Here is a 25,182-nt window from a genome sequence, read left to right on the forward strand (position 1 = left end):
GGCGTGATTTTTCCTACCAAAATTTAGTAGTATATATCCACGTATGTAGCTACACTTTGGATAGCTTTCAAATGATTCCGTATGATGATGGTTATTATGCCTTGGATTTTATGTTTGGTTCACGGGGCAACTAAAATGTGCTTACCTACGAGGTGTTAGATCCAGGAATATGTTTGATGCATAGAAAAGGGAGAAATATCTTTCAGTTTACAAATAGATGTAGAACCAGTATCCCCATTTCAAATCCAAATCGAAAAAGTCTATTCTATATATGTATAGACTCAAATTGTGTGAAGCAATTAAGATATTTGGCCTCTAGCTGAATACTAGCTCAAGGAAATTGCTATATGTGATTTTGCGATGTTATTATGTAGCAGCATTCAAAATTGATTCCTATCCCATGACTGAGCAGAGGAGATAAGAGATCTAAGTCGAGAACAAGAAATATGATTTGACGCTCCTTTTATTTAATTTTGGAATAAGCTGTTGATTTGCACAGTCAAGTTAATACCCTTAGTTGTAATAAGCGTGGTTGTCAGATTCGAATCGGACAATTTTGAAAAAGATAGTCACCTATAGGCTGCATGGTTTAATTAACACTCTAACATACACATATATTTGTTTGAACTATAGTCATATGGTTGTGATATAATAAGTCTAATCTATCTAGCAAAATCTTCCACGCAACTCTGACAAAGATGAAACCTCAAGGAATTATATTCCATATGAAGATAAATGTACGCGTATAGTGGAAGCATGTGCAAAAAGTAGTCATCAGCCATTTATTTTTTTCGAAGAAGACATGTCTCCACGCTTAAAATAGCCGCACAAAAATGTCGAATATGTTCTGTCAACAAACTAAGTACATCGCCATTTTCTTTCATGGGGTGAGACGATAAAAAGAAGAGGGGAAAAAGCCATGCGTTCTAGAAGCACCAGCTAGACCCAAAACTCCAAAAAGGCTTTTATCTGCAGGCCTCCGCGTATGATAATCTCACGACGACGTCACGCGAGCGCGGAGCGCCCCTGACGTGGGCGGAGACGCCGGCCTGGCTGGAGCCTTGTCGGTGGGAGCGGCTCGTGCTGGCGTATGTATCCGAACCACGTCCCAGACGACGCCGCTATCCGGACGCAACGACCTGGGCGCGCCTTGCAGTGACAGTAGGAGGAGAGGTGAGGAGGAGGAGGAGGAGGAGCCGCTAGCCGTCTAGTATGCCGTATAAATCCAGATCCCGGCCGGGGTTAAATCGCGTCCGCCTCTCGAAAACCTCTCCTCCCCGAAAGCGCACACCACAGCAGAGCAGGTAGAGAGAGACAGATCCGTCCGGCGCGCCCACCTCCTCTCGCCGATCGGCGCGGAGGTGGCCGAGTGGGGAGGAGCAGCCTCCCGGATCCGCCTCGCCGTCAGCTGTGAGTTGCTTCCCCGGGCCTCGATCTCCCCCTCTCTCTGTTCCTCTGTTTCTCCTCGGGAGCTGTTTGGTTTTGCGCTGTGTGGGCGCGTGCTGTTTGTTTGCGGTGGCTAGTGCAGGTGACCTCTCTGATCTGCGATCTCCGGGGGGCGCAGGCTGCTGACGCCGGTCTAACGAGCGGGGCGCCGCGGTTCTGTGCGCGCAGGATCGGGGCGTGATCCGCGGGGGGGAGGCGGCAATGACGGCCGAGGGGACGGCGTGCAACGGCGCCGGCGAGGCGCCCAAGGCGGAATTCCCGCAGGGGAAGGCGGCGCCCGTGCCGCCGGAGGAGAAGGCGGCCGCGGACCGCGTGGGCGAGGGCGAGGACGTCGGCGGGCCGTTCGTGATCGTGAACGGCGGCGACTCCGACGGCCACTCCGACCGCGGCTCAGATCTGGGCAGGGCGCTCGACGAGGACTCGCCCTCCGAGGAGGAGGACGTGCCCGCCTCCAATGCGGCTCCGGACGCGGCCGCGGGCGGGGATCACGGCGCCTCCGGCGGGGAAGTGAGCGCTCCGGGTGCAGTGCTGGTTGCTTCGTCGGCTGACGGGGCTGATCGTGCTGCCGACGGGGCTGAGGGTGACTCGGATGAAGGCAGAGGTGAGCCGAGTTCTGATTTTGTTACTCAAGTGCCGCGGCAGGAGGTTGCCGGGGAAGAGCACGGCGGGGCAGCCGCCTCGGCGTCCAGTGCGAGCGACCCTGCCGCCACTGGTGCTGATTCTGAGGCACCTGCTATGGATTCCGAGGTTGAAGGCAAGGAGGAAACAGTGGATGAAAGTGCTGCTACAGATTCCGCTGAATCAGTGATGCACGAGGTAGCTAGCAAAGAGCAGGATGGAGAGGATGCTGCTGCAGAGTCCTGTGGGCACGATGATGCACTAACATCTTCCAAATCCGGTTCTGCTGTTGTGGAATCCGAGGTTAATGGAGAGGATAGCAAAGAAGAACAGAGTCCTGCTGATGCTGCGGAGCCAGTAGTGCAGGGTACAGGTGGACCAATTGCTTTGGTGGAAAATGAGCATCTTTGTGCTGACATGAGGGCTGATTCGTTTCCAGCAGCAATTGAGTCTGAGAGTCAAGAGGATGCTGCTGTGGAATCTCTTGGGCATGATGGAGCCCCACTGCCTGCCGAGTCCAGTTCCGCTGCCATGGAGTCGGGGGCTAATGGGGAGGATAGCAAAGAAGAACAGAGCGCTGCTGATGTTGTCGAGCCGGTGGATGAGGGTATAGATGATGCATGTGCTTTGATGGCTAATGGGCATGTTTGTGCCGACATGAGGTCTGATTCATTTGAAGCTTCAACTGAGCCTGAGAGTCATGCTAATGAGAGCAAACCAGAACAGAATGCCACTGAAATTGCAGAATCAGCAGAGGGGAATGCTGTCCGTGAGGATGGCACAGACGCATCGCAGACCAATGGTCATATTTGTGTTGCATTAAGTTCCTACTCTTGTATAGTTGCTTCTGAGTCCGAGGATCGTGCCATTGAGACGGAAGGGCAAGAAACTAATCAGCAAGAGGAGGGAGCTCAACCAGCTAAGGATGAAGTATTGGAAGGATTGCTAGAAGCAGCTGACAGAAACTGTGAAGGTAGTGTCGAGGAACTCATAGAAGAGGAAGTCAATGCAGATGGACACAGCAATGCAGAAGGTGGTGCTGATGCGTCTAGGGAGTCGGACGTGGACAAGCAGGTACAAGGTGAAGCCACATGTGGTATTTTTCAATTAGAGGAGAAACAATCCTCAAATGAGGGAGTGGAGCTTCCTATGGAGAAAGTGACAAATGAAGCTGCCCCCGATATGTGTGAGCCGGAGGAAGTAACTGAGAATATGAGCCAAGACACCGTGCAGGGTGAGGCCAAGGATGGGGTTCCCATTTGCACACTTCATTCTTTGAAACCAGAAGAATCAGATCCTTCTGTTAAATCAAGCCTGGAACATAATGTCCATGATGGAACCACAGCAGAGTCAGATTTGAGAGCTGACAATGTGGTGGAAGTGGAAACTGCAGCTCGTGAAGTTGAGGAAATTGAGGTCAAAGATGAGGCAAATCTAGCTCCTTTCTTATCTCAGCAGAATTGTGAACCTTCAACAGAAACTGTAGAGCATGAGAAGATTGAAGCAGCAAGTGCTGGGCAGTCTAATGTAATTGAGAATGATGTAGCAGAAGTAGAACCAAAGAAAGAGCATGAGAGGGAGGTTGTTGATGCTATTCCATTGCAGAAAGCCTCAACTTTCCACAATGAGCAGAGGTCCATTGATTTGGTTGACAGTGATAGCATCAATCATTCTATAATGGTTACTGAGCTAGAATCTTGTGACCACGTACACACTGAAGAGAGCAGATCCAGAGAAATATCAGAGACCGCTATTGAGAAACTTGTATCTGGTGTTTCTTTGGAACATGCAACTATGGTGGGCGATGAAGCTGAAATGACTCCCGAAACAGAAAATGGATCTCAAGAAGAATCTAGTGATGCTGCTGTTGATCATGGTGAACCTGTCCAATTGAAAGGTGAACTTGTGGTTGATGATGCTCAACTTGGTTCAACTACAGGGTATGATTCTCTTGTGTCTGATACAGCTGGAAGTATTTCCGAAAAGGACGAATCAAGTGAGACTGTCGGAGGTAGCAAATCACAGGAAAACCAGTCAGAAATTTTTAACACATCTACTAAGTCTGATGAGCGTTCTGCCACAATTGGAAATGAAGTCCCCTCACCAATTAACGAGGCAGATGAGACATGCAATGGTACCTGTCCTGAAAATGTAAATGTGTCTATTAAATGTTCTGAAGAGGTCAAAACCAAATGCTTGGAAGGTAAGCAGCAATTTTTCACTGTGACGTTTTATTTGTTTAAGTCTCCTTAAGCTAATTATAGCCCACTTTGGGAGTTAAAATGCTTACTATCATAGTCCTTAAATAACAGCGTTAGAGCCTTCATCCACCGACACGGCTGTTCCAGCAGAAGACAAGAACAACGACCAGCATGCTCCTGGTGGGCTGCATGGAGATCATGCAGAGGTCATTGGGCCACAGTGGGTCTACATGATAAAAATCCCAAGATTTGCGGGTGAAGATATCTGGGCTAAGATGCAGGCTGCACAGGCTCGCTTAGATCAACTTACCCAGGAGAGAGATGCAATTAATGCTCTTAAGCAAGAGCAAAAGGTAATAAGCATCCAATGTTCAGCATCCTAATGTTTATCTTCTTTCCTTCACACTTCATATTCTGAACAAATGTACTGCAGGCTCTATGTGATGAATACAGGGAGAAGCTAGAGGCAGCACGGCGAGAAGAGAGGGAAGCTAGGGCTGCACATGGGGTTAAGAAGAATGATTTAAATAGTGTACGCTCAGTGATAGGGAAAATGCACCAAGCAAAGTCCATAGAAGAAATTGATGAGCTGGTAAGAATTCTGCAATGGTTGATCTCCACCCTGTAATATTGCACAATGGTCTTTAGATCTTAACTCCTTTTCTTTTGATGCTGTAGATTGTGATGAAAGAGAGGACTATGCAACATGAGACCATTTCTTTGAACGCAGAAAAGCAATTACTTAAAGAGATTAATGACCTAAAAGCCCAACGAAAGCAGTTGTCCTCCAATATGGGCTCAAAGGCTGAACTCAGTGAGGCATTCGACCAAAAAGATCATATTCATGAACGACACAAGGTATTGAATGCAGCACATCATAATTGACATCTTAATATCATTTAAACATTTTAATTTTTACATATTGACCATTTTTAAATATTGTATAGGCACTAAAAAAGGATTCAGATGTATTATTCACCAACCTGAAATCACTAGAGGAGAACACAAGAAAGATTCTTAAATCCTTTGAAGATGGGAAAATAGCCTTCAGGAAATTAAATGAGGAATACCGAGCTGCTAATGAATTACGTCAAAAGGCCTACAGTGAGTGGTCTGAGCTTAAAGCAGAGCCCTTTAAGAAGGTAGGAGTCTTTACTTGCTGCAGTTCTTGTGCATTTGGTTTCTGCAACATTTAGACAAGGGAATGGTGAATTTTGTGCGTCTCGTTTTACTGCACTCACAAATTTGAACTGTATGGAAGTCGTGAATCAAACAGTATATTGAATAGAGGACTAGTTTGAGAAGATACCTGGTTCCATGGGACTGAAAGATTGACTATGTGTTAGGAATTGTATTACCCTTTCAGTTTCATCAAGACATCACTCATCTGTGATGTTGTGCTCCTCGTCTCATCCTATCTGTTGTGCGCATGTGCTCATTTTATCAGAATTCAGTTTCTGAGCACTGGATAGGCAATTTCTTTGTTATACACTGCTCCTGCTTGCAACAAACAAAAGTAGTGTAGAACAAACTTACAGACACGTGATTTTCTTAAAGGGAAGCATGCGATCAGTATTTTATGGTTTCTTATTAGTTTTTTTTTTCTTCTAAAAACTGAATACGTTCCTTCACGTTTCTTTTGGTGTGCAGAACCAGTACTTTTTCACGTACAGGGATAACCGGAGGTTAGCAGAGGTTTACAAAACTTCTGGTGATATATATGGACTTAAGTCACACTGTAATGACAAGGTAAATATCAGATCCTGTCTTCAATATGGCTGCACTTGCGCATTCCATCTATATCAGCATTTAACCTGATTTTGATATTCTGTTGATTAAGCTGGTTTGATATTACCTGTCATTTATGTTAATTAAGGAGCAGTATGAGCTCATACCATTAATGTTTGTGAGTATTGCAGTACTGCAGCTAAGTTTTGTATCCTTAGTCCTGCCTTATTACAAGTGCCAGAGTTGTAGGGACTCCAACATTTTCTCATTTGATTGTTGTGCAGTCCCTGAAATCCAATGCTCGTCTTGCCTCGGCATTTTGTTAAAGTTCGACCCTCCCTGCACCCACCCTAAAATCCCATGCTTGTCTTGCCTCGACATTTTGTGATGTACTGACATTTTTTTCCTTCTTTCTTTTAGATCGAGAGAGTTATGAAAATGTGGAATGAAAATGAGGACTTTCGCAAGCAGTATGTTGAAGCAAACAAGTTTAGCACACTAAGGAGATTAGGGACCCTTGATGGACGAAGACTTGGCCCTAATGAAAATCCTCCAGTCATTCCAACCAGGAGACCAATGAATGCATCTCCATTGACTGCCTCAAGCCCGGACATGCCCACTTTAACTGCAGTACCACCACCTGTATTGGCTGCTCCATCTCCAGTCCCTACTAAAGAAGACTCCTTTCCTGTTTTGCCATCCCCTCAGATCAGTAAGCGCGCCAAATCAAAAGCATCTGGTAGCTCTTCTCAGAATAACAATGCTGTTTCGACATCAGAGGCAGAAGATATTAAACAAACTGAAAAGGAAAAGGCTCGTCTAATAGAGGAACAATTGGAGTTAGCTAGGAAGGCAGAGGAGTTGGCCCGTAAGGAGGAGGAATTGAGAAAAGAGAGGGCTGCAGCTGAAAAGGAGCGGCTCCGGTTGGAGCAGAAGGCCAAGGCTAAGGAGGCCGAGGAGCGAAAGAGGCGTAAAGCAGAGAAGGAGAAGGAAAGAGCTGAATTCAAAGCACGGAAGGAAACTGAGGAGAGGGAGAAGGTATGATATTTCTACATGTTTCTGCTTTGATATTTGAATTAATCTTAATGATACAATGGGGACTGTCTGCACAAGAAGTTTCTAATTGAAAACGTCACTTCCGAACATCTGCAGAAGAAAGCAAAGAAAGATAAGAAGAAAGGCACAACGCCAGCAGACTCCAGCGCTACCGGCGACAGCAATGCCGCAGCAATGGCTACAACGGATACTGACAGCAATGCTTCAGACAACCCAAGGGAAGTTGAAGCTCCTGAAGCGACAGCCCCCAAGAGGCTATCTAGACCGGCAGCTGCCATCAAGCAGCTGAACAGGGTGCAGCCCATGCCAGCGCCCCTGCGTAACAGGAGCAGGAGGAAAATGCGGCAGTACCTCCTTATCGCCGCGGCAGTGCTATCGGTTCTCGCGTTGTTCGTGGCTGGCAACTACATTCCCAAGTTGAAGTCGCTTCACCAGTAAGTTTATCCGCACTTCCTATGGGATGCCGAGCCCATAGGGACAAGAGGTGTGGTTTCTGATAGTAAAGGGACGGCAGTGCGAGTCCATACAGGGGACGAGGTGTGGGTTCTGATAGTAGCGGGACGGCCATTCTGCCGTGGTGAACTTGTTCTACCTAGACGGTGCTTCTTGGATTTCGACTGTTCGGGTTGGTTTGTATTTATTTTCCCATATATAGGTTGTGAAAGTTGGGGGTGTATTGCGTTCAAAAGTTATCGGATGGTGGTGAAATATTCGTTAGAACATGGTAATTAATAATAACTATATATTCTTTTTTGTACAACGTCTCTGGTGGTAGCGCTGACATGTCTGTGGTTTCATTTCATCCTGTGGCGCAATTTGTGGCCATCGTTCTGATGCCGCTCATCCTGAACTATGAAACATGGCAACATGGCCTTCAAAAATTAGTCCCCAAATTAGTTGGCTAATTTCGGTTGTAATTTGAAACACAAGCGCCGAAATACAAGTGCCGCAGCCTGTATATATATACTGTAGTTTGTTTTATGTGTCGTACGAGACGGCGAACGGCACGAAGAAGATGCAACACACACACACACGCGACACACCCCATTCCATTCATCTGAAGCTCCTCCTGCTCCTCCCGATGTTCTCGACCAAGGCCTCGCCGATGCCCTCCCCGATCCCCTCGATGAGGCCGCCGAGGACCCCGAACAGCGCGTTCACGGTGACCTTGGCCGCGGCGGCGATCGCGCTCCGCCTCTCCGGCGGCACGATGCCGTGCTCGTACAGCCCGTTCACCATGTCCTTGGCGCACCGGGCGTGGAGGCAGTACCCGCACGGCAGGCACCGGTACACGCGGTGGTGCTGGCCCGCCGCCGGCCCCGCGGACCGCCTCGCCGCCGTCGCCCGCCTGCACACCTGGCACACGAGGCTCGTCTCCGCGCCGTCCTGCGCCGCCAGCTCCAGCGGGTGCTCGTGCGCCGCCGGGAGCTCCATCCGCCGCGCCATCGCCGCGCAGCACGGGTGCATGTCGAACCCGCACGACGCGCACCGGAACGAGAAGCCCTTCACCGACTTGCCGCAGATGTCGCACTTGCACCGGAGAAACCCACCTAGATAGAACACAATACAATACAAAGCCAGCAGGTCAAGATAAAATTTTGCACCCCATTTCAAGAGACGAGCACCCACCTGCTGGCTTGGCGAAGAAGAGGAGGTGCGGGTGCTTGGGGTGGAACGGGTGGTCGTGGAGCGACGGCGGCGCCAGCGCGCAGAACTCGTGGAGCTGGAAGCCGCAGGCCTGGCACATGAACCGCTTCCCGGCGCCGTACTCCTTGCACCCCATGCACAGGAACAGGTAGGGGAAGTCGAACCGGGCCAGCCGGTGCTCCGGGTGGCTGAAGTGCACGATCTCGCCGTCCTCCTCCTCCGCCTCCTCCGCCGCCTCGCCCTCGCTCGTCTCGGGGGCACCTTCGGACGACGGCGGCAGCCTGCTGCTCAGCCCGCTCGGGTTCGTGGACACGCACCTGTCGCTGCTGCTGCTCATGTTGCTTGCGCTCTCCGTTTCTAGCAACACTTTCTTTTGCTCTTTATTTACCATTGCTGATGAAGTTATGATTTTGGGAACTTATATAAGGCGGCAACATAAATGGAAAGAGTGATCGGGAAGATCTCGCTGGCTGATGCATGGGTGCTTCACAGGCGGCGCAGAATTGAAACTGCTGCTCTGATCTACTCCAGCTATGACTGTGCAGGCTGCAGCCATCTTTACACCCCGTGGTAAAGCTAGGTTTTGATGCTTGTGTGACGATTAAGTCTGGCCTCCTGAGCGGAAGTAAACCGCCTCGAGAAATCTTCGCCCCCTCTGCGGCATCTAATTCCTGATGGGTTCAGAACCCGTGCCAAGCTAGGTACGAACAGAAATTGCCACTTTTAGAAACATGTTACTTGCATTGCGTTGCATGATGTGAAGAGGGTCTTGACACGTCGAGGACCCCGAGTCCCTGACATCGGCAGGTGTTGGCAGCTGCTTCTCCACGCCAGCCAGTCGCACTGTAGCAGTAGCGACCGCCAAGTATGAAGCAAGGAAAAAATATATAGGAAGATTGGGCCTTTTATGTTCGGCAACAAACTCAAACAGATGGTTAATGGGCCTCCGCAGTCCACTGGAGTCCATTCCACCAGGCGAAGACGAGGAGCACTCTTGCTTAGCTTTTGGCTGACAAGCCAGCCGATACGATTGTGGAATCGATTATTTTTTTCCTTTTCTTCTGAAGGAATATCTTACTCCCTCCGTATTACATGTATTAAATTTCGTATTAAGTTTATTCTAAATCAAATTTGGCAGATTTTAATTAAATTTATAGAAAAAATAATAACATTTTCAATATCAAATTATATGTTCATAGTGCATAGGTTGAATAATATAGTTGTTGCTATAACTTGATCAAAGTTAGCCAAATTTGATTTAGAACAAATCTAATATGATATGAAATGTAAATAAAAACAAAAGGAGTATCTTGCTTCGTTAGATCAAGCTTTGAATTATGATTTAGTTGGGGTGTGCCAAGCTTAAGCAATAGTGCAACGCTAAGGCGACACAAGAAGATCCTTCCCCCAAAAAATAAATTTAATATCATTGTGGGCACGTGTCCCACATATCAGATATTAAAATGATAAGAACAGATACTTACACTTGATCTTAGCCAAAAGGCCGAGAAAGGTATGAGATGCTAACATGCTCTGTCCCATCTTTTATTTGCTCCCCACAGGTTTAGTTTTCTTCTCCTTACCATGTGGTACTAAATACTAATCCTCTGGAACTAACGTTAGCCCCAGCTGGAGACCCCAATCTCCCAAAGCAAAAGGCCACCATGCGGATTCGCAACCGGCCGAGTAAGATTTCCAGGCCTTGCAGGCTTACAGCCCAGCTCAACGAACGGCCACGGCCCCTGCACGAGGCAGATTGTGTGTGGCAGAGACCCAGCTGCGAGCCCGTTGACATGTTAGGTCAAATACTGTGGGCCACAACTAATTTTCTGTGCTCGTGCCAAGGAGGAGCTAACGGACCGTCTTGCCCTGGACTCCGTCGTCGTGCGTTGGCTCTTGGCTGACCCGGACGTCGCGATCAGCTGCCGCGAGCCGTGACGACCGACAAGCCTACCGATCCCGCTCGGGATGCGTCAGACATGACATGACCTCAAACGATGGATCACAGTTCGTCCGTCGCTGTCCAACCGCATAACGATCGGTGTCGAGCCACCATTTGGCCGCCTAGCTAACCACCAGCTCCTCCTGTCCCCGTCAGCTGTCCGTGCTCGCCCTGACCGAGCTGCGAGCTGCGTGCATGGAGTGCTGCGCACGCTCTCTCCCCCTCTGTCGCCGTAGACGCTGGCAGCGTGACGAATCGGCCTGCGTCATCGCACGCGCGAGCACGCGGCGACCCTATAAAATGGCAGCGCGCCACTCGTGCGGCCGAGCAGAACTTGCCCAAACCAAGAATCCAACCAAGATCAGTAGTAACCAGACGGATCAGGTCGCGGATAAGCAGAGCAAGGCGCGCGCGCCGACGGATCGAAATGGGCTCCTGCGTCTCGTTCTCGCGCTCGCCGGCGGCGGCGTCCCCCGCAGCGGAGGAGTCGGCGGCGAGGCGTCAGCGGGCGGTGGCCGCCGCCAAGGTGGTGAACCTGGACGGCTCCATGGCGCAGTTCGCGGGGCCGGTCACGGCGCGCGAGGCGCTGCTGGAGCTGGCGCCGGGCGGCGGCGGCGGGCCGCCGCGCTTCCTCTGCAGCTCGGACGAGCTCGGCTTCGACGCGCCCGCCCGCGCGCTGGCCGCGGGCGAGGCGCTCCGGCCGGGGCAGCTCTACTTCGCGCTGCCCGCGCGCATGCAGCGCCGGCCTCTGTCCGCCGACGACATGGCCGCGCTCGCCGTCCGGGCCGCCACGGCGCTCGCGGTCGAGGCGGGCCTCGCCGCCGGAGGCTTGTCCCCTCAGCGGCGACCGAAACAGGGCGGGGCGGCGGCCGGCGACAGGCGGCGGCGGCGGCAGTCGACGGCGCGAGTGGCTCCGCTTCTCGTTGCCAGCGGCAAGGAGGACGACGGCCGGTCCGGCGTCGACGGTTCTTGGAGCAGCGACACGCACGGCGGAATCGCAAGGCGCAAGACGGGTCACAGGAGCGGCGGCGCTAGGCGCCGTCGTCCCGGCGTGCCGAAGAGGTTAAGCGCCATCGCCGAAGACGAAGAGTGATGCGCCGGTAAATCGACGGATTGGTGAGTCGTGATGACGACCAGGGGATGCCAATGCAACTAGGCTCTGTTTAGATCTTTACATGTAAACGCAAAAAAGCCGTAAACACATTAAAGTGAAACAGAATCTTGCTAATTTGAAACACTAAATGAAGTCTATTTACAAAACTTTTTGCATGGATGGACTGTAAATCGCGAGACGAATCTAATGAGCCTACTTAATCCATGATTTGCAACAGTGATGCTACAGTAACCATTCGCTAATTATTGATTAAATATGGATTAATTAGCATCATTAGATTCATCTCGCGATTTACAACCCATCTATGCAAAAAGTTTTACAAATAGACTTCATTTAATACTTCAAATGCCCTGTTTACATTTTTACAAGTTTTACAAATAGACTTCATTTATAAAATGAACTAAACACACCCTTGCTCGTCTGGACTCTGTCGTCGTGCCGTCTCGCTCCCCCCTGTTCGAAGATCGGCGGAGAAGCGAACGTAGTAGATGTACTAGGAGTAGAGTAGCATCACAATTTACAGTGCCCGTGCAGGGCACGAGGGCAACAGGCAGCTCCGATTCTTTCCTTTCGTGCGTGGACCCAGGATCCGGAGATAGATTGATATTGATGGTAGTATTAATAATAGACCAAACGGGCTTTATCTCATCGCCCACCCTCAATTTCCGCCGCCGGCTCATCCCCAAGACCTAGCGAATCCAGGACAAGCTCCGGCTCTTCTCCAGATTTGATCGATCGCCCCCCATGGCATCCGCCGCCTTCCCAGCGAGCTCCGAGCGCCGCGATGTCCCAAGCTTCGTCCTTCTGGACACCTGGAGCTACAACACCGGCCGCCCCAACGCCAGCGCCGCCACGTCCAAGACGAGCACCGGCCTGCCCATCGAGGTGACCCTGTGCCCCGTCCCGCCGCCAAACCTCTCCTACCTAATTGTCCGCTGCCCTGGTGTGGAGGTGGATCCCACGGATTTGTGGGAGGCGCCCAAGATCATCGGCGCGGATGCCGATCTCCTCCTCCTCTGTGTCCCCCGCGACAACTTGGCCAGCATGTTCCCGAGTCATAGCGACTACTTCGTCTACAAGCTGAACCAAGAACCGAGGCTGGATCTGATCCCGAACCCGTACCCCGATCGTTTCGCCGACGTGGAGTTCGCCATCCTGAGCTGCGGCAGCAGCTACGTTGTGGCTACTCTCCGGATCGAGTCGCACCATAAACTTTCTTTCACGCTGCACCTGTACCGCGCCGGACCCGACGGCGAGCCGGGGAGCTGGACCTCCAAGCCGGTGTCCGTGGAGGAGCCCCTGCGGGACAAGGTGTGCCCGATTCCTCGCGACGCGCGGAGGATCCTGTACCATACGCCGGCGAAGGCGATCGCCCTCGGCGGCGCCAAGGGCACGGTCGGGTGTAACAAATATAGCACCATTTATACAATTTTAAGTGATTTTGGTGATCGTATGACAACATAATTAATGGGGCTAATATTTTTATTAAATGAACATTTCTAAATCCCAGGGATGAAGTAAAAAGACCATACAAAGCAAAACACGAAGAAAGAACTTAAAAAAACGTTGAATTGGACGAGTTCTACTGAAATCAGTAGCACCGGAAGAACCGATGCCTATAGCATCGGTGCATCCGATGGTTGTCGGAAGATCCGACGTCTTGGCATTGGTGCAAGTCTGAGCGCCTCTGGAGATCAAGTGAAGAAAGAAGTGAAGCACCGGTTGAACCGACGGCTTCAAGATAGTCATTCATGCATTCAACGTATTATGTTCCAGAGACAATGTCAAGCGAGCAGGAGCGAAGCCTTTAGCACCGGATGAACTGATGCCACATCGGAGAAAGCGTCGGTGTAATGACGTCAGCAAGGAACAACGACTATCTGCGGATCAAGTGTCACCGGAAGAACCGACGGCTAAGCATCGGTTCAACCGATGGTCCCTGAAGGTGCTGCGGCCGTGTCAGAGAAGCCAACGGCTAGTTCAGAGCGCAGAGTGACCGGAAGAACCGATGCACTATGCACCGGATGTTCCGATGCCTGCGCAGAAAGCTGCTAACGGCTAGTTCGACTTGGATGCCTATATATATGAGCTCGCCCGGCCATTTGAAGTTTGCTGGAGTTGCTGGACATCCCACTCACACCCAAGAACACCTCCAAGCCATCCAAGAGCATAAAGATCAAATCCTTAGTCCTTAGCACAAGCTTTATGAGTGTTAGTGCTAGGTTAACTCTTGAGTGAGTGATCAAGTAAGGTTTAGATCCTTGTGCTGTGGTTCTAGAGTGAACCAAACCTGTATCTCGGTGCGCCGGCCTCCTTGGAGCATTGGTGGCTCGCCGGCACGTCAACGACCCTCCAGCTTGGTGTGGAGCGGCGTCGACAACATTGTGCAGGGGACGGAGACCCCTCCTTCGTGGGCAATCTCCCTTAGTGAAAATCGGGATCAAGGTGACCGTGATTGTGTTCACGGAAGAGAATTGATTGCCGGGAAGTGATCCTCTTCGTGAGTGCTTCAACGACGTGGATGTAGGGGTGACTTTGTGGCAATCCGAACCATGGGATAAATCCTCGTATCGAGAGTTCGCTTCCTCTCATCCCTCCCTTTAAACTTCCGCATTTCATATTGCAATTTGTGTACTTTTACTTTCTTAGTGTAGTATCTTGCTAGGATTGGCTATAGGTTGCAAAACTCTTTTGGGATGAGGGTTTCACACTAAGGTGAACCGTAGTTGCACATCTAGATAACTTGATCTAGTTTAAATTTTGTGTAAACTAGTTGGAGACATAGGTTAAAATTTTAATAGTGACTAATTTACCCTCTCCTCCTCTTAGGAGCACCCGACCGCTTTCACTGGGTCGATCTCTGGCGAGGCCTGCTCCTCTGCGACGTGCTGGAGGAGAGCCCCAAGCTCCGTGACGTGCCGCTGCCCCTGGCGGCCAGGGGCAACTGGGTGACGTCGCTGGAGGAGAGCCCCAAGCTCCGTGACGTGCCGCTGCCCCTGGCGGTCAGGGGCAACTGGGTGAAGTTCCTCAATGGCCCTCCGGGCGACTACCGCGACATTGCCGTCAACCAGAGCAGAGACGCGATCAAGTACGTCGAGATGGAAATCGCGGAGCCAGCTATGGTGCCCAGCAGGGCTCCGTCTGCATCTGATTTTGATTCCTACCACGAGTGGCTGCGCCGTGAGGAGCTCCCCGTGTCATACACCTTGGCCCCTGGCAGGTGGAAGGCCACCACATGGAGTATGCCCATCCCGGTCACCTCGTGGGAGAACTGGGAGCGCGGCAACGCGTGATCCGTTCGGAGGACATCGATCTCCCTGCTGACGACACAGTGGATTACGAGCTGCTGCACAAGCTCATGAGCAGCGGCGGCGACGACAAGGAGGCTTTTGCGGAGGCGCCCTTGTCGCTGGGATGCCTTCGCATGGCCTACCCCACCGTGAGCATGGACGACGACGATGATGTGGTTTACTTGTTGTCCAAAGGCACAGGCACCAGCGTTCGATCGGTGGAGATGGAAGTTGCTGTTGACGTGAGGACCGGGACCCTGCGAGGAGTGGCGAAGCTTGATACCAATAGGCACTGTGGTTTTAGGCGCAGATGCCTTGGTAGTGCGATCTCCAAATATCTCGAAACCATAGGTATTATTCCCACTGTTTCTCCGATCCCTCTTGCTTTGACGATACAATTATGCTAAGTTTTTTATGTTAATTTGAAAAACAAAACTGGAGGCTGCAGTCCTTGGTAGGGAAAAGAGGAGTGAATTCTTGTTGCATTTAGGTCGTTACTGTTTTCTTTATAAACTATTGCATTACTCCTACATTGTTTGCATTTTTCATATACTATGGTATCATTAGTAAATACGTCATTGATATTTTCTGTTTCTTCTAGTTCTAGTAGCATACTCCCTCTGTGTCGGTGTCCCGACCCGGGGGGCCCGGATCACAACTAGTAAATACTGCGTGTTTTCTCGTCCCAGATGATGATGCAAGAGGCAACACAGTAACGCACGGTTTATCCTGGTTCCGGCCGCGGGGCCGTACGTCCAGCAAAGGGGGTGTGCGAGGGCACTGTATTATCTTGCACCCGGAGTGCTTGCAGTAGAGGATACAAGCGAGGTGAGAGAGGGAGGGAAGCTCCCAAGTCTCTGCTAGAAGTGGAGTCGGTTGAGATGAGTGCTTAGTAGTCCTTGAACGTCCTCTTAGAAGAGAGAAGCCAGAGAGACCAGCCCCCGCTAAGGGGAGCCCGCCTCCTCCTTTTATAGTCACAAGGAGGGGCGGCGTACATGAGTGGGGCATGGAAGTTGTCGTCCTCCCCTGAATCGCGGGGGTACAGTGGTCGGACACTGTAGGAAGTACACTGTGGGAAGGCGGCGCGCGTCACAGTCATCCTGGATATCGTCCTTGGTCCTGCGAAGATCGTGCCGGTCGTCCTGCCAGCCCCTGCAGGTGGCGTGGTCGTCGCTGGTGCATGGTCTTCTATATATGGCGCGGTGGCATTCGGTGGGCCCTTCAGACTAGGGTCCTGCATGCACCAACGGTAGTGGTGGCGCGCGACGGCCCCGGACCCCCTGGTCGGAGTGCGGGCGTGCACACTAGAAGGTCCGGGGGACATGTGGAGGTCCCGGGCTCATCAAGGGGGGAGGCCCGGGGCTCCGTCCGTGTGCGCTGAGCGCTCCTCTCGGAAGGACACGTGACGTCGCCGGACCCCTTCCCCAGTGGGAGGCGAGTCCGGATGGTCGGTGTCGGCAGAACAATAATGGGAGCAGTGCCGAGCCCGTCTTGTCTCGCGTCGCATGTCCCACAGTGCCGCTACAGCCTCCGGGATGGCGGAGCGGTGACCGAAGTCAGCGGATGGGACCCCGGTCACATCCACTGTGGGAGTGGCGGCCTGACGCCGTCTATCCTGGGTGTCGTGGCGGAGTGACTGGCCTTTAATGCCTCCGTACGGCGAGTGGTTGGACGGCGGGGCTGTCTGTCCCTTGGGACGACGTGATGAGGTTGCGGATCGATAGAAGATGATGACCCGGCAGATCCTCATACTCGGTGAAGTTAGTGCTGATTGAAGAGGCGTAGGTGCGAGCGGCAGTGTTGCGCATCCTGAAGGGGAAGGGCGAAGGCGGAGTCGAGCCCCCCTGGGAGGCACTAGTGCCGCTGCAGGTGATGGTGCCGGCGCAGATGACGCCGAGGCACGTGATGATGAAACGGTGGCCCCGTTGGCCGCGATGCTGAGTTGCGACATGCCAGCCTCGACCCACGTGGGGGAGCTGTGGCGTGCCGCGCGACGCCGCTCTGCGCGTGTTTGTCGCGAGCGCTGACCTGAGCGCCTGTCGTGCCGGGCCGGTGAAGTCGGGGTGATGGGGTTGCGTCTGGGCGAGATAAGCCGCATGAGGTAGCCGTTGCCGGTCGCTCTGAACTCGAGACTCCCGAACCAGATCACAAATCCCGCTGGGAGCAGATCCGAGACACCCATAGGGTATGGGTTGGATCTGCTCGCCATCCCTGGAGATCAAATGGGAAAAAGAGAGAAAATGTCACGCAGCCCCCCCTACCTGGCGCGCCAACTGTCGGTGTCCCGACCCGGGGGGCCCGGATCCCAACTAGTAAATGCTGCGTGTTTCCTCGTCCCAGATGATGATGCAAGACGCAACACAGTAACACACGGTTTATCCTGGTTCCGGCCGCGGGGCTGTACGTCCAGCAAAGGGGGTGTGCGAGGGCACGGTATTATCTTGCACCCGGAGTGCTTGCAGTAGAGGATACAAGCGAGGTGAGAGAGGGAGGGAAGCTCCCAAGTCTCTGCTAAAAGTGGAGTCGGTTGAGATGAGTGCTTAGTAGTCCTTGAACGTCCTCTTGGAAGAGAGAAGCCAGAGAGACCAGCCCCCGCTAAGGGGAGCCCGCCTCCTCCTTTTATAGTCACAAGGAGGGGCGGCGTACATGAGTGGGGCATGGAAGTCGTCGTCCTCCCCTGAATTGCGGGGGTACAGTGGTCGGACACTGTAGGAAGTACATTGTGGGAAGGCGGCGCGCGTCACAGTCATCCTGGATATCGCCCTTGGTCCTGCGAAGATCGTGCCGGTCGTCCTGCCAGCCCCTGCAGGTGGCGTGGTCGTCGCTGGTGCATGGTCTTCTATATATGGCGCGGTGGCATTCGGTGGGCCCTTCAGACTAGGGTCCTGCATGCACCAACGGTAGTGGTGGCGCGCGACGGCCCCGGACCCCCTGGTCGGAGTGCGGGCGTGCACACTAGAAGGTCCGGGGGACACGTGGAGGTCCCGGGCTCCTCAAGGGGGGAGGCCCGAGGCTCCGTCCGTGTGCGCTGAGCGCTCCTCTCGGAAGGACACGTGATGTCGCCGGACCCCTTCCCCAGTGGGAGGCGAGTCCGGATGGTCGGTGTCGGCAGAACAGTAACGGGAGCAGTGCCGAGCCCGTCTTGTCTCGCGTCGCATGTCCCACAGTGCCGCTACAGCCTCCGGGATGGCGGAGCGGTGACCGAAGTCAGCGGATGGGACCCCGGTCACATCCACTGTGGGAGTGGCGGCCTGACGCCGTCTGTCCTGGGCGTCGTGGCGGAGTGGCTGGCCTTTAATCCCTCCGTACGGCGAGTGGTTGGGCGGCGGGGCTGTCTGTCCCTTGTGCCGAGGGGTGGCCTCGAGCGAGGCGGAGATGGCTTACCCGCTCGAGGGTAGATTCGCTACCCTCGAGCGAGACGGAGATGGCTTACCCGCTCGAGGGTAGATTCGCTACCCTCGAGCGAGACGGAGATGGCTTACCCGCTCGAGGATAGATCCGCTACCCTCGAGCGAGGCGGAGATGTCTTACCCGCTCGAGGGTAGATTCGCTACCCTCGAGCGAGGCGGAGATGGCTTACCCGCTCGAGGATAGATCCGCTACCCTCGAGCGAGGCGGAGATGGCTTACCCGCTCGAGGATAGATCTGCTACCCTCGAGCGAGGCGGAGATTGTCCAGCGGGCCCGAGAGGGACCCTCGAGAGAGGCGGAGATCGTTCCGCGGGTTCGAGGGGGATGTGAATGGGCCACACGCTGGGCTCCGTTGAGTCCCTTCCTTTCTTCCAGATTGGAAGGAGGCCGTGGGCCTTTGTGGGCCCAGTTGTCTTAATATGTGTTTGCGTTTTAAAGCGATCTTAGTACCCCGATTAGGGTGTCCCTAATCATGGTACCCGACACTCCGTCTTTATTTACATGTCGTATTAGATTTGTTCTAAGTCAAACTTGGATAACGTTGACTAAGTCTATAGAAAAATATAGCAACAATTGAAACAAATGTGTTGGTTTAAATATTATATTTTTTCAATAAATTTGGTCAACGTTAGCTAGGTTTGATTGAGGACAAATCAAATTCGATATGTAAATAAAAATAGAGGGAGTATATTTTGCTAACATGCATTTGAATACAAATAATTAATAATCAAAGGCATATGGCCTATCACAATTCCCGAAAACAAGTAAAAAGGTCTTAGTCTTGAGTGAAGCCAACTTGAATGCATAGTTACTATTTAATGATATATTACTTCAACTTATGTTTGCCCATATGTACCACCTACATGAATGCTAGCCCCCTTTTGTTGAAAGGGTCGATTCTTTTTTCTAGATTGGGCACACTCCCCCCGTCCCACAAATTAAGACCGTTCGTTTAGAAAATTTTAGACATAGTATATATTACTAGTAATGAAAAAGGATCATATTACTCCTAATTAACTATACCAGTTGTGATTAAAGACTGCTATGTATTTGGTTTTCTAGATCTTCAATAAATACAAATGCATTGAAATAAGAAAAGTAACATCTACTTAAGCATTTGATTAGTTCCATGTTCTTCTCTATGTAATTATTTCTTGGTATTTGGTATTACTTTAATTAGATGGGCTTTACTACAATCTAATGAACAGACTTTGAGCTAAAATCTTTGCGGAACGGAGGGAGTATTTGATAAATTATGAGCTATTTAATTTGATGTAGGTATAAGCGGGATATATATCAACAAGTCAGTGGCGGAGCCACGTTGAAGGTTGTGGCAAAATTTTTACAATATAATCCCTAGATTTTGACTATGTTTGCTTTCAATTTTATACATGTCTATGAAGTGCCACACCCCCCTCTATTTGTTACACGTGCAAGACACTGTATCCACCTTTACTGCAGCCTCTGGTTAGATGGAGTATCACTCGCTCAAGGAGTTGGACGGTTGGCGAAGTTTTGAAACCAGAAAACCTATCTGGGTCGTGGTACGGTGGTGCACTTTGGAAGGATGCTCAAGAGAGAGAGTTAGTAATAAGTTAATAAAGTAAAGACAAGACCGTAATATTGTTTTACGTGGTTGTGTAATGAACTATCTTTGCCCTCCCAAAATTTGGTTATGTTAACAATCGACTTCATTTGATAGTTTTGGCAGAGGGCAGTTGATGGTCCTCATTCCTCAACCGTCCTATTTGAATCCAACAGACCTCTTTTCTGCAACCCCCCCCCCCCCCCCCCCCGTCTAAGATGTACTGTTCTGCCTTTTCCCTGATGGCTTGCCTGTCCACCGGCTGTTTGGTATCTATAAATTGAGTAGAATTGAATTTTGAATTCAAATGTCCATCTCTTGTCTTCTCTCCTACTATCTCGGTTCCAAATTATATGTCATTTTGATTTTTCTAATTATACAGTTTTTACTATAAATTACTGAAATAATGGTCGAATTTTTATTTTTATAAGAGTTTCTCTGAATATTCTAGCACATTAAAGTGAAAGCTAAAAAATGCTAAAAATAATAAGATATGATATGATGCACATGAGTAGCATCGTATCATGGCATGCACAGTCGTACATGTTTTTTCTTTCAGAGGAGCAACAACTTCCATAGAATCGTTGGCTATAAAGCCCTTGAAGCCTGAAGGCAACTGGCTCATACCAAATAAATTACTAGGTGCAAACGAGGACACACGCACACACACACACACGCGCGCGCGCGCGCGCGCACACACACACACACACTTCCCTTAGTATTGCTAATTCATGAGTCATTATTACAATTTTTCTTTTGGCAAAAACCAACAGGAATCAAATTGACTTGTAGATGTCAAATTCTTCAGTTCGCAAGTTAGGCCACCGGTAGAGGAAAGTCTGAACGACCTATTCGTTGTGCAGTGCGTTCTTCAGCATCGTGGAGTAGTCCATCTCCGCCCAGATGCGAAGCAGCAGTGATCCCGGCGATACATGCCAGAACTTGACGTCTTGCCGTTAGGTTCGGTAGACCTCCGCGCTTCTTCGGTCAAACCGTTCGTGTGATTGTGATGTCGGAATTTTCCCGACGAATAATCTCCCAGCACAGCTTCTAAAAAGGCAAAAAAAAAAAAGGAACCCCCAGTGAGCGTCCGTGCCGTGCGCCCCCCGCCCCCGGGTTTCGCAATCCCCTGACGCGAGCCGTGACGATACGTAGCCGCCGCCGCCGCCTTGGCACCACAGACCACTCGCTGTCACCTGCGATGCCAAGACCAAGACCACCCACCACCACTGCACGGTGCTGGTGCACACGACCTTTCCCTTTCAGCGACGCCGCTTCCGTTCACCTGCCACTTCGTCCCAGGCAGACGACAGCGATTAGCAGAGGCCAGAGGGCAAAGCAGATCGTACCACAAAATCACCCAAGAAGGTTCATGGTTTCTGCACACTTTGACCTCTCCAGCTTAGCTGCAATAGTGCTACTCTTATCAGTCAGTCGTCTACCCTCCGGCCTCGCACGTTTGATATGGACAGGTGACGAATTCGCCCACGTCATCCTCATCGATCGAGCACGTTGTGCCTTTCCCCAACCTGCGCCCCCCTCCCCAAGCATCTCTCCTAGTATAAAAGAAGCAGCAGCGACTGAACCTACCTCTAACCATATCGAATTGGATAGTTGGATTTGGACGTTGGATCATCCTCTCCGCCACACAGAGGCACAGAGCCAGAGACAGAGATCACAAGTGAAGAAGACCAATGGGTTCGTGCGTCTCCCGCTCCACAGCGGTGCCGTCGGAGGCGGCGGCGGCGGCGGCGGCGGAATCGTCCGTGCGCGCGCTGACGGCCAAGGTCGTGGGCCTCGACGGCTCCCTGGCGCAGTTTGCGGCGCCCGTCACGGCGCACGAGGCCCTGCTGGCCACCGGCGGCACAGCGCCGTCGCCGCCGCGCGCTAGCTTCCTCTGCTGCTCGGACGAGCTGGACTTCGACGCGCCCGCCCGCGCGCTGGGCGCGCGCGACGCGCTCCAGCCCGGGCAGCTCTACTTCGCGCTGCCGGCCGCCATGCTCGGGCGGCCGCTGCCCGCGCAGGACATGGCCGCGCTCGCCGCCAGGGCCGCCGCGGCTCTAGGGACGGCGCCCGTCGTCGTCACCGCCGCCGCCGCGGGCGTGCCGTCGCGGGGCAGGAGCAAGGCCGGCGCGGCCAGCGACAAGCGGCAGCGACGGCAGGCCGCGGGGCGCCGGCGAGTCGCGCCGCTCGTCGACGTCGTTGCGAGCGCGCACGCGGGCGGCGGATCATCATACGGCGACGCGCCCATGGCGGAGTCCGGCGACCGAACCGTGGGCAAGGCGAGGTGGGGAGTCGGCCACGGAGGTGCCCCTCGCCGTGTGCCGAGATTGAGCGCGATCGCGGAAGCAGCTAGCGAGACATCCATCGATCAGCAGTACTAGCTTGATCAGGGAGGTTTAGGCGTTTAGCAAGCCAATTTAGTTTAGATGGTTCCATCTGTGTGAGGATACAGGTGTACAGTGCGTGTGCAGTACAGTTTTGATTCTTTGTCATGATTAAATCTGGCGATTGATCAATGAAATTGGGATTGATTCGTTTTTTCCCCAGTTGTTTTCGTTTCAGTGAAATTAAACAAGCGATGTAACAATTCGATGTTTCATGGGCCCTAATTTGGACCGGGCCAGAGTTTTCCCCCGCTGAGAGACTTTTACTTTTAGGGCTGAAACAGATCAATCCGCCGAATCCAGCCACCAAAGCCCATAGTATTTTCTAGGAAACCTCTGGGCCGGTAGGGAGTGTGGCCGCATGTTCAGCCTCAAATCCTCCAGTTCAGCGGCTTTTCGCGTACACCCTGGGTGGTGGTAGGGCGTGTGGCCGCATGTGCGTGTGACTCGAATACGCTATAAATCATTAAAAAAATCTGTTGATCCATGACGATTGAATTTCGTCATATATCACTAAAAAATTGTTATAAAATAATATCTATGACGATCTCAAATAGCGTCATGTATTGAGCATCATATATCACACCTCGTGACGTTCCTTAAATTTTCATCATGGATTATTTAATCCATGACGTTTTAAAATCGTCATAGAATGTCTCCGGGCCCCTGAAGCCTAACCCAAACCTATTTTCTATGATAAAAATAAACGCCACAAATAGTATAATTTTCGTCACAGATTCAATTGCCACGTCACACAATGATGACATGGAGGATGACGTGGCTGTTGACTTGGCGATGACGTAGATAGCAATGATGACGTGGTCAATGACCCGGCAATGACGTGGGACTGACATGGTAGGTGACGTGACAATCGACATGGCAAGTGACGTGGCGAATAACATCAGCAGCACAGCCCATGAGTTGATGGGCCGAATTCAAAGTGGGCCACCAAGTTGGCCCTGATTTCAGGCCTAGATTAATTCTCAGCTAACAAGATTTCAGCCCAAGATTAATACCCAAGCTCATGAAAAAAAGCAGGGCCCATTTTCCTGATCAATTCATTACCATTTCAGTCCAAATCAAGATATAAACCAGCCAATATATAAATAAATTATGTTCCAATATCTCATCACATACATACAACATCAAAGTTTCTCAATTCAACATGAATTCAGTCTAATTCCAGTTAATCTGGAACAAAATCTCACAGTACTGGGAAAAAAAAGAAGCTTCAAGCAAACCCATGTTTCAAGCACGAGCTCAAGTTTTGCATCATTCTCAGCTTTTAATTGCAGGCCTGCATATGATATAGCAAACATGGTGAGTACAATTGTTGCATTACTTTTCTCAACCAAAATTGACTTTACTCGTTCTGAACTTAGAATAGAAAAGCATTTGGATTACTACTTCATGAGTCAGAACTAACAATCAACTATTCACTTGTATAAGCATTTGGATTACTACTTCATGAGTCAGAACTAACAATCAACTATTCACTTGTATAAGCATTTGGATTACTACTTCATGAGTCAGAACTAACAATCAACTATTCACTTGTATGTTGAGACGAATATGGAATATACTCAAAACAGCTAACTACTAGGCATTAAGCGTTTCAATTCAGATAGCTATAATTCATGTTTTGATAATACAAAAACATGGCATGATTAGTCCTTAGCTGTTCTTATACACAGCATGAATACTTCACACAAGTTCAGAGCTATCAGATATCTCTTGTAATTTAAAAAATCAATATTTAAAAACATATATCAGATTTATAGTTTCTTTAGTTAGCATGTGTTACACCAAGAATTAGCACCAAAATAGACACATGCAGGGAGGAAGTGAGCAGCAAGCACTACTGAAACTAGCCACAATCTCAACATCAACTATAGCTATACAAATATGAACATATATTATGCTGTAATGATGCAGACAGACCTGCCAAACCCCAGTGGTAATGCTATCAAGTCTTAGTCATCTTTAAGGGTCTGGGTTCGAATCCACAATACTACCTACGTGTTTCTCATATTTTCGAATTAAAACTTGAGTAAGTTAATGTATATATAGGATAATACCAAACTCAAGCACAAGTGAAGGCGTAACGTAGTGGAAGGTTGCTAAGATTCGTAACTCCAAAACCCCGGTTCGATCCTTCCCCCCTTCCTCTCCCGTTTGAGCCTATTTTCCCCCTCCGCTGGTCCTCCTGTTGCGGGCTGAAGCTGGGCTTGGCGCAAAGAGAACAGGGATGAGAGAGAGGAGGCCCGAAGGGGGCAAAAAACAGCTCGGCCCAGACACAAGTGAAAGTGAGCACGACCCTTATTTTTGGCCCCTACGCCGGAGGGGAGGAGAGTGCCGTATTATGCAACAAGACTGCAAAAGAAACAATGTTCTCAGCATAATCACAAACAGTCAAGTTGCGTGGTGGTAATGGCCTTCACTTCCTACCTGGCACTGCGCAACCAATGCAGAATTTTTGGATTAAAAGTTCTCCTGGCACTGCGCAAGTGGGCCCCACTCGGCATACCACGTGTGCGTTCACTAGGCTGCCACGTAAGCATCAAATAAGAGAAGCAAAAACTTAAATTAAAAATGAAGAATGCCAAAACATATAAATTAAAAATGAAGAATGCCAAAACATATAGTTAAAATAATTATGACGATTTCTATGACATTAATGTTAAAACATCATGTTTTGAGGGCTCAATTACGACGAATTCAATAAAACGTCATATTTTGTGGGCTCACTTATGACAAA

General features: G+C 50.8%; 4 protein-coding genes and 1 pseudogene across 5 annotated transcripts; 3 read left to right on the forward strand and 2 right to left on the reverse strand.

Annotated features, from left to right (window-relative positions):
- Window positions 1–1,157: 1,157 nt before the first annotated feature.
- Window positions 1,158–7,802, forward strand: LOC120683388. Of its 2 annotated transcripts, none has more exons than XM_039965470.1 (9): window positions 1,158–1,410; window positions 1,615–4,267; window positions 4,377–4,618; window positions 4,699–4,857; window positions 4,944–5,123; window positions 5,213–5,407; window positions 5,916–6,014; window positions 6,414–7,031; window positions 7,146–7,802. In XM_039965470.1, the coding sequence occupies exons 2-9, from the start codon at window positions 1,648–1,650 to the stop codon at window positions 7,485–7,487; spliced, it is 4,455 nt and encodes a 1,484-aa protein (XP_039821404.1). In that variant the 5' UTR covers window positions 1,158–1,410; window positions 1,615–1,647; the 3' UTR covers window positions 7,488–7,802. The 2 variants fall into 2 exon arrangements, with proteins under 2 accessions (XP_039821404.1, XP_039821413.1); XM_039965479.1 differs by having other exon boundaries at window positions 1,252–1,528.
- Window positions 7,803–7,930: 128 nt separating this feature from the next.
- Window positions 7,931–9,139, reverse strand: LOC120683405 (diacylglycerol kinase theta-like). Its single transcript, XM_039965486.1, has 2 exons — window positions 8,679–9,139; window positions 7,931–8,599 (listed from the first exon to the last, which is right to left on the reverse strand). The coding sequence occupies exons 1-2, from the start codon at window positions 9,085–9,087 to the stop codon at window positions 8,103–8,105; spliced, it is 906 nt and encodes a 301-aa protein (XP_039821420.1). The 5' UTR covers window positions 9,088–9,139; the 3' UTR covers window positions 7,931–8,102.
- Window positions 9,140–10,042: 903 nt separating this feature from the next.
- Window positions 10,043–10,213, reverse strand: LOC120696344 (annotated as a pseudogene).
- Window positions 10,214–10,977: 764 nt separating this feature from the next.
- Window positions 10,978–12,400, forward strand: LOC120696113. Its single transcript, XM_039979260.1, has 2 exons — window positions 10,978–11,790; window positions 12,164–12,400. The coding sequence occupies exon 1, from the start codon at window positions 11,066–11,068 to the stop codon at window positions 11,729–11,731; it is 666 nt and encodes a 221-aa protein (XP_039835194.1). The 5' UTR covers window positions 10,978–11,065; the 3' UTR covers window positions 11,732–11,790; window positions 12,164–12,400.
- Window positions 12,401–21,471: 9,071 nt separating this feature from the next.
- LOC120696114 lies at window positions 21,472–22,585 on the forward strand. Its single transcript, XM_039979261.1, has one exon. The coding sequence runs from the start codon at window positions 21,732–21,734 to the stop codon at window positions 22,419–22,421; it is 690 nt and encodes a 229-aa protein (XP_039835195.1). The 5' UTR covers window positions 21,472–21,731; the 3' UTR covers window positions 22,422–22,585.
- Window positions 22,586–25,182: the final 2,597 nt, after the last annotated feature.

Source organism: Panicum virgatum, chromosome 2K (genome assembly GCF_016808335.1).
Source record: "Panicum virgatum strain AP13 chromosome 2K, P.virgatum_v5, whole genome shotgun sequence".
Taxonomy (NCBI): domain Eukaryota; kingdom Viridiplantae; phylum Streptophyta; class Magnoliopsida; order Poales; family Poaceae; genus Panicum; species Panicum virgatum.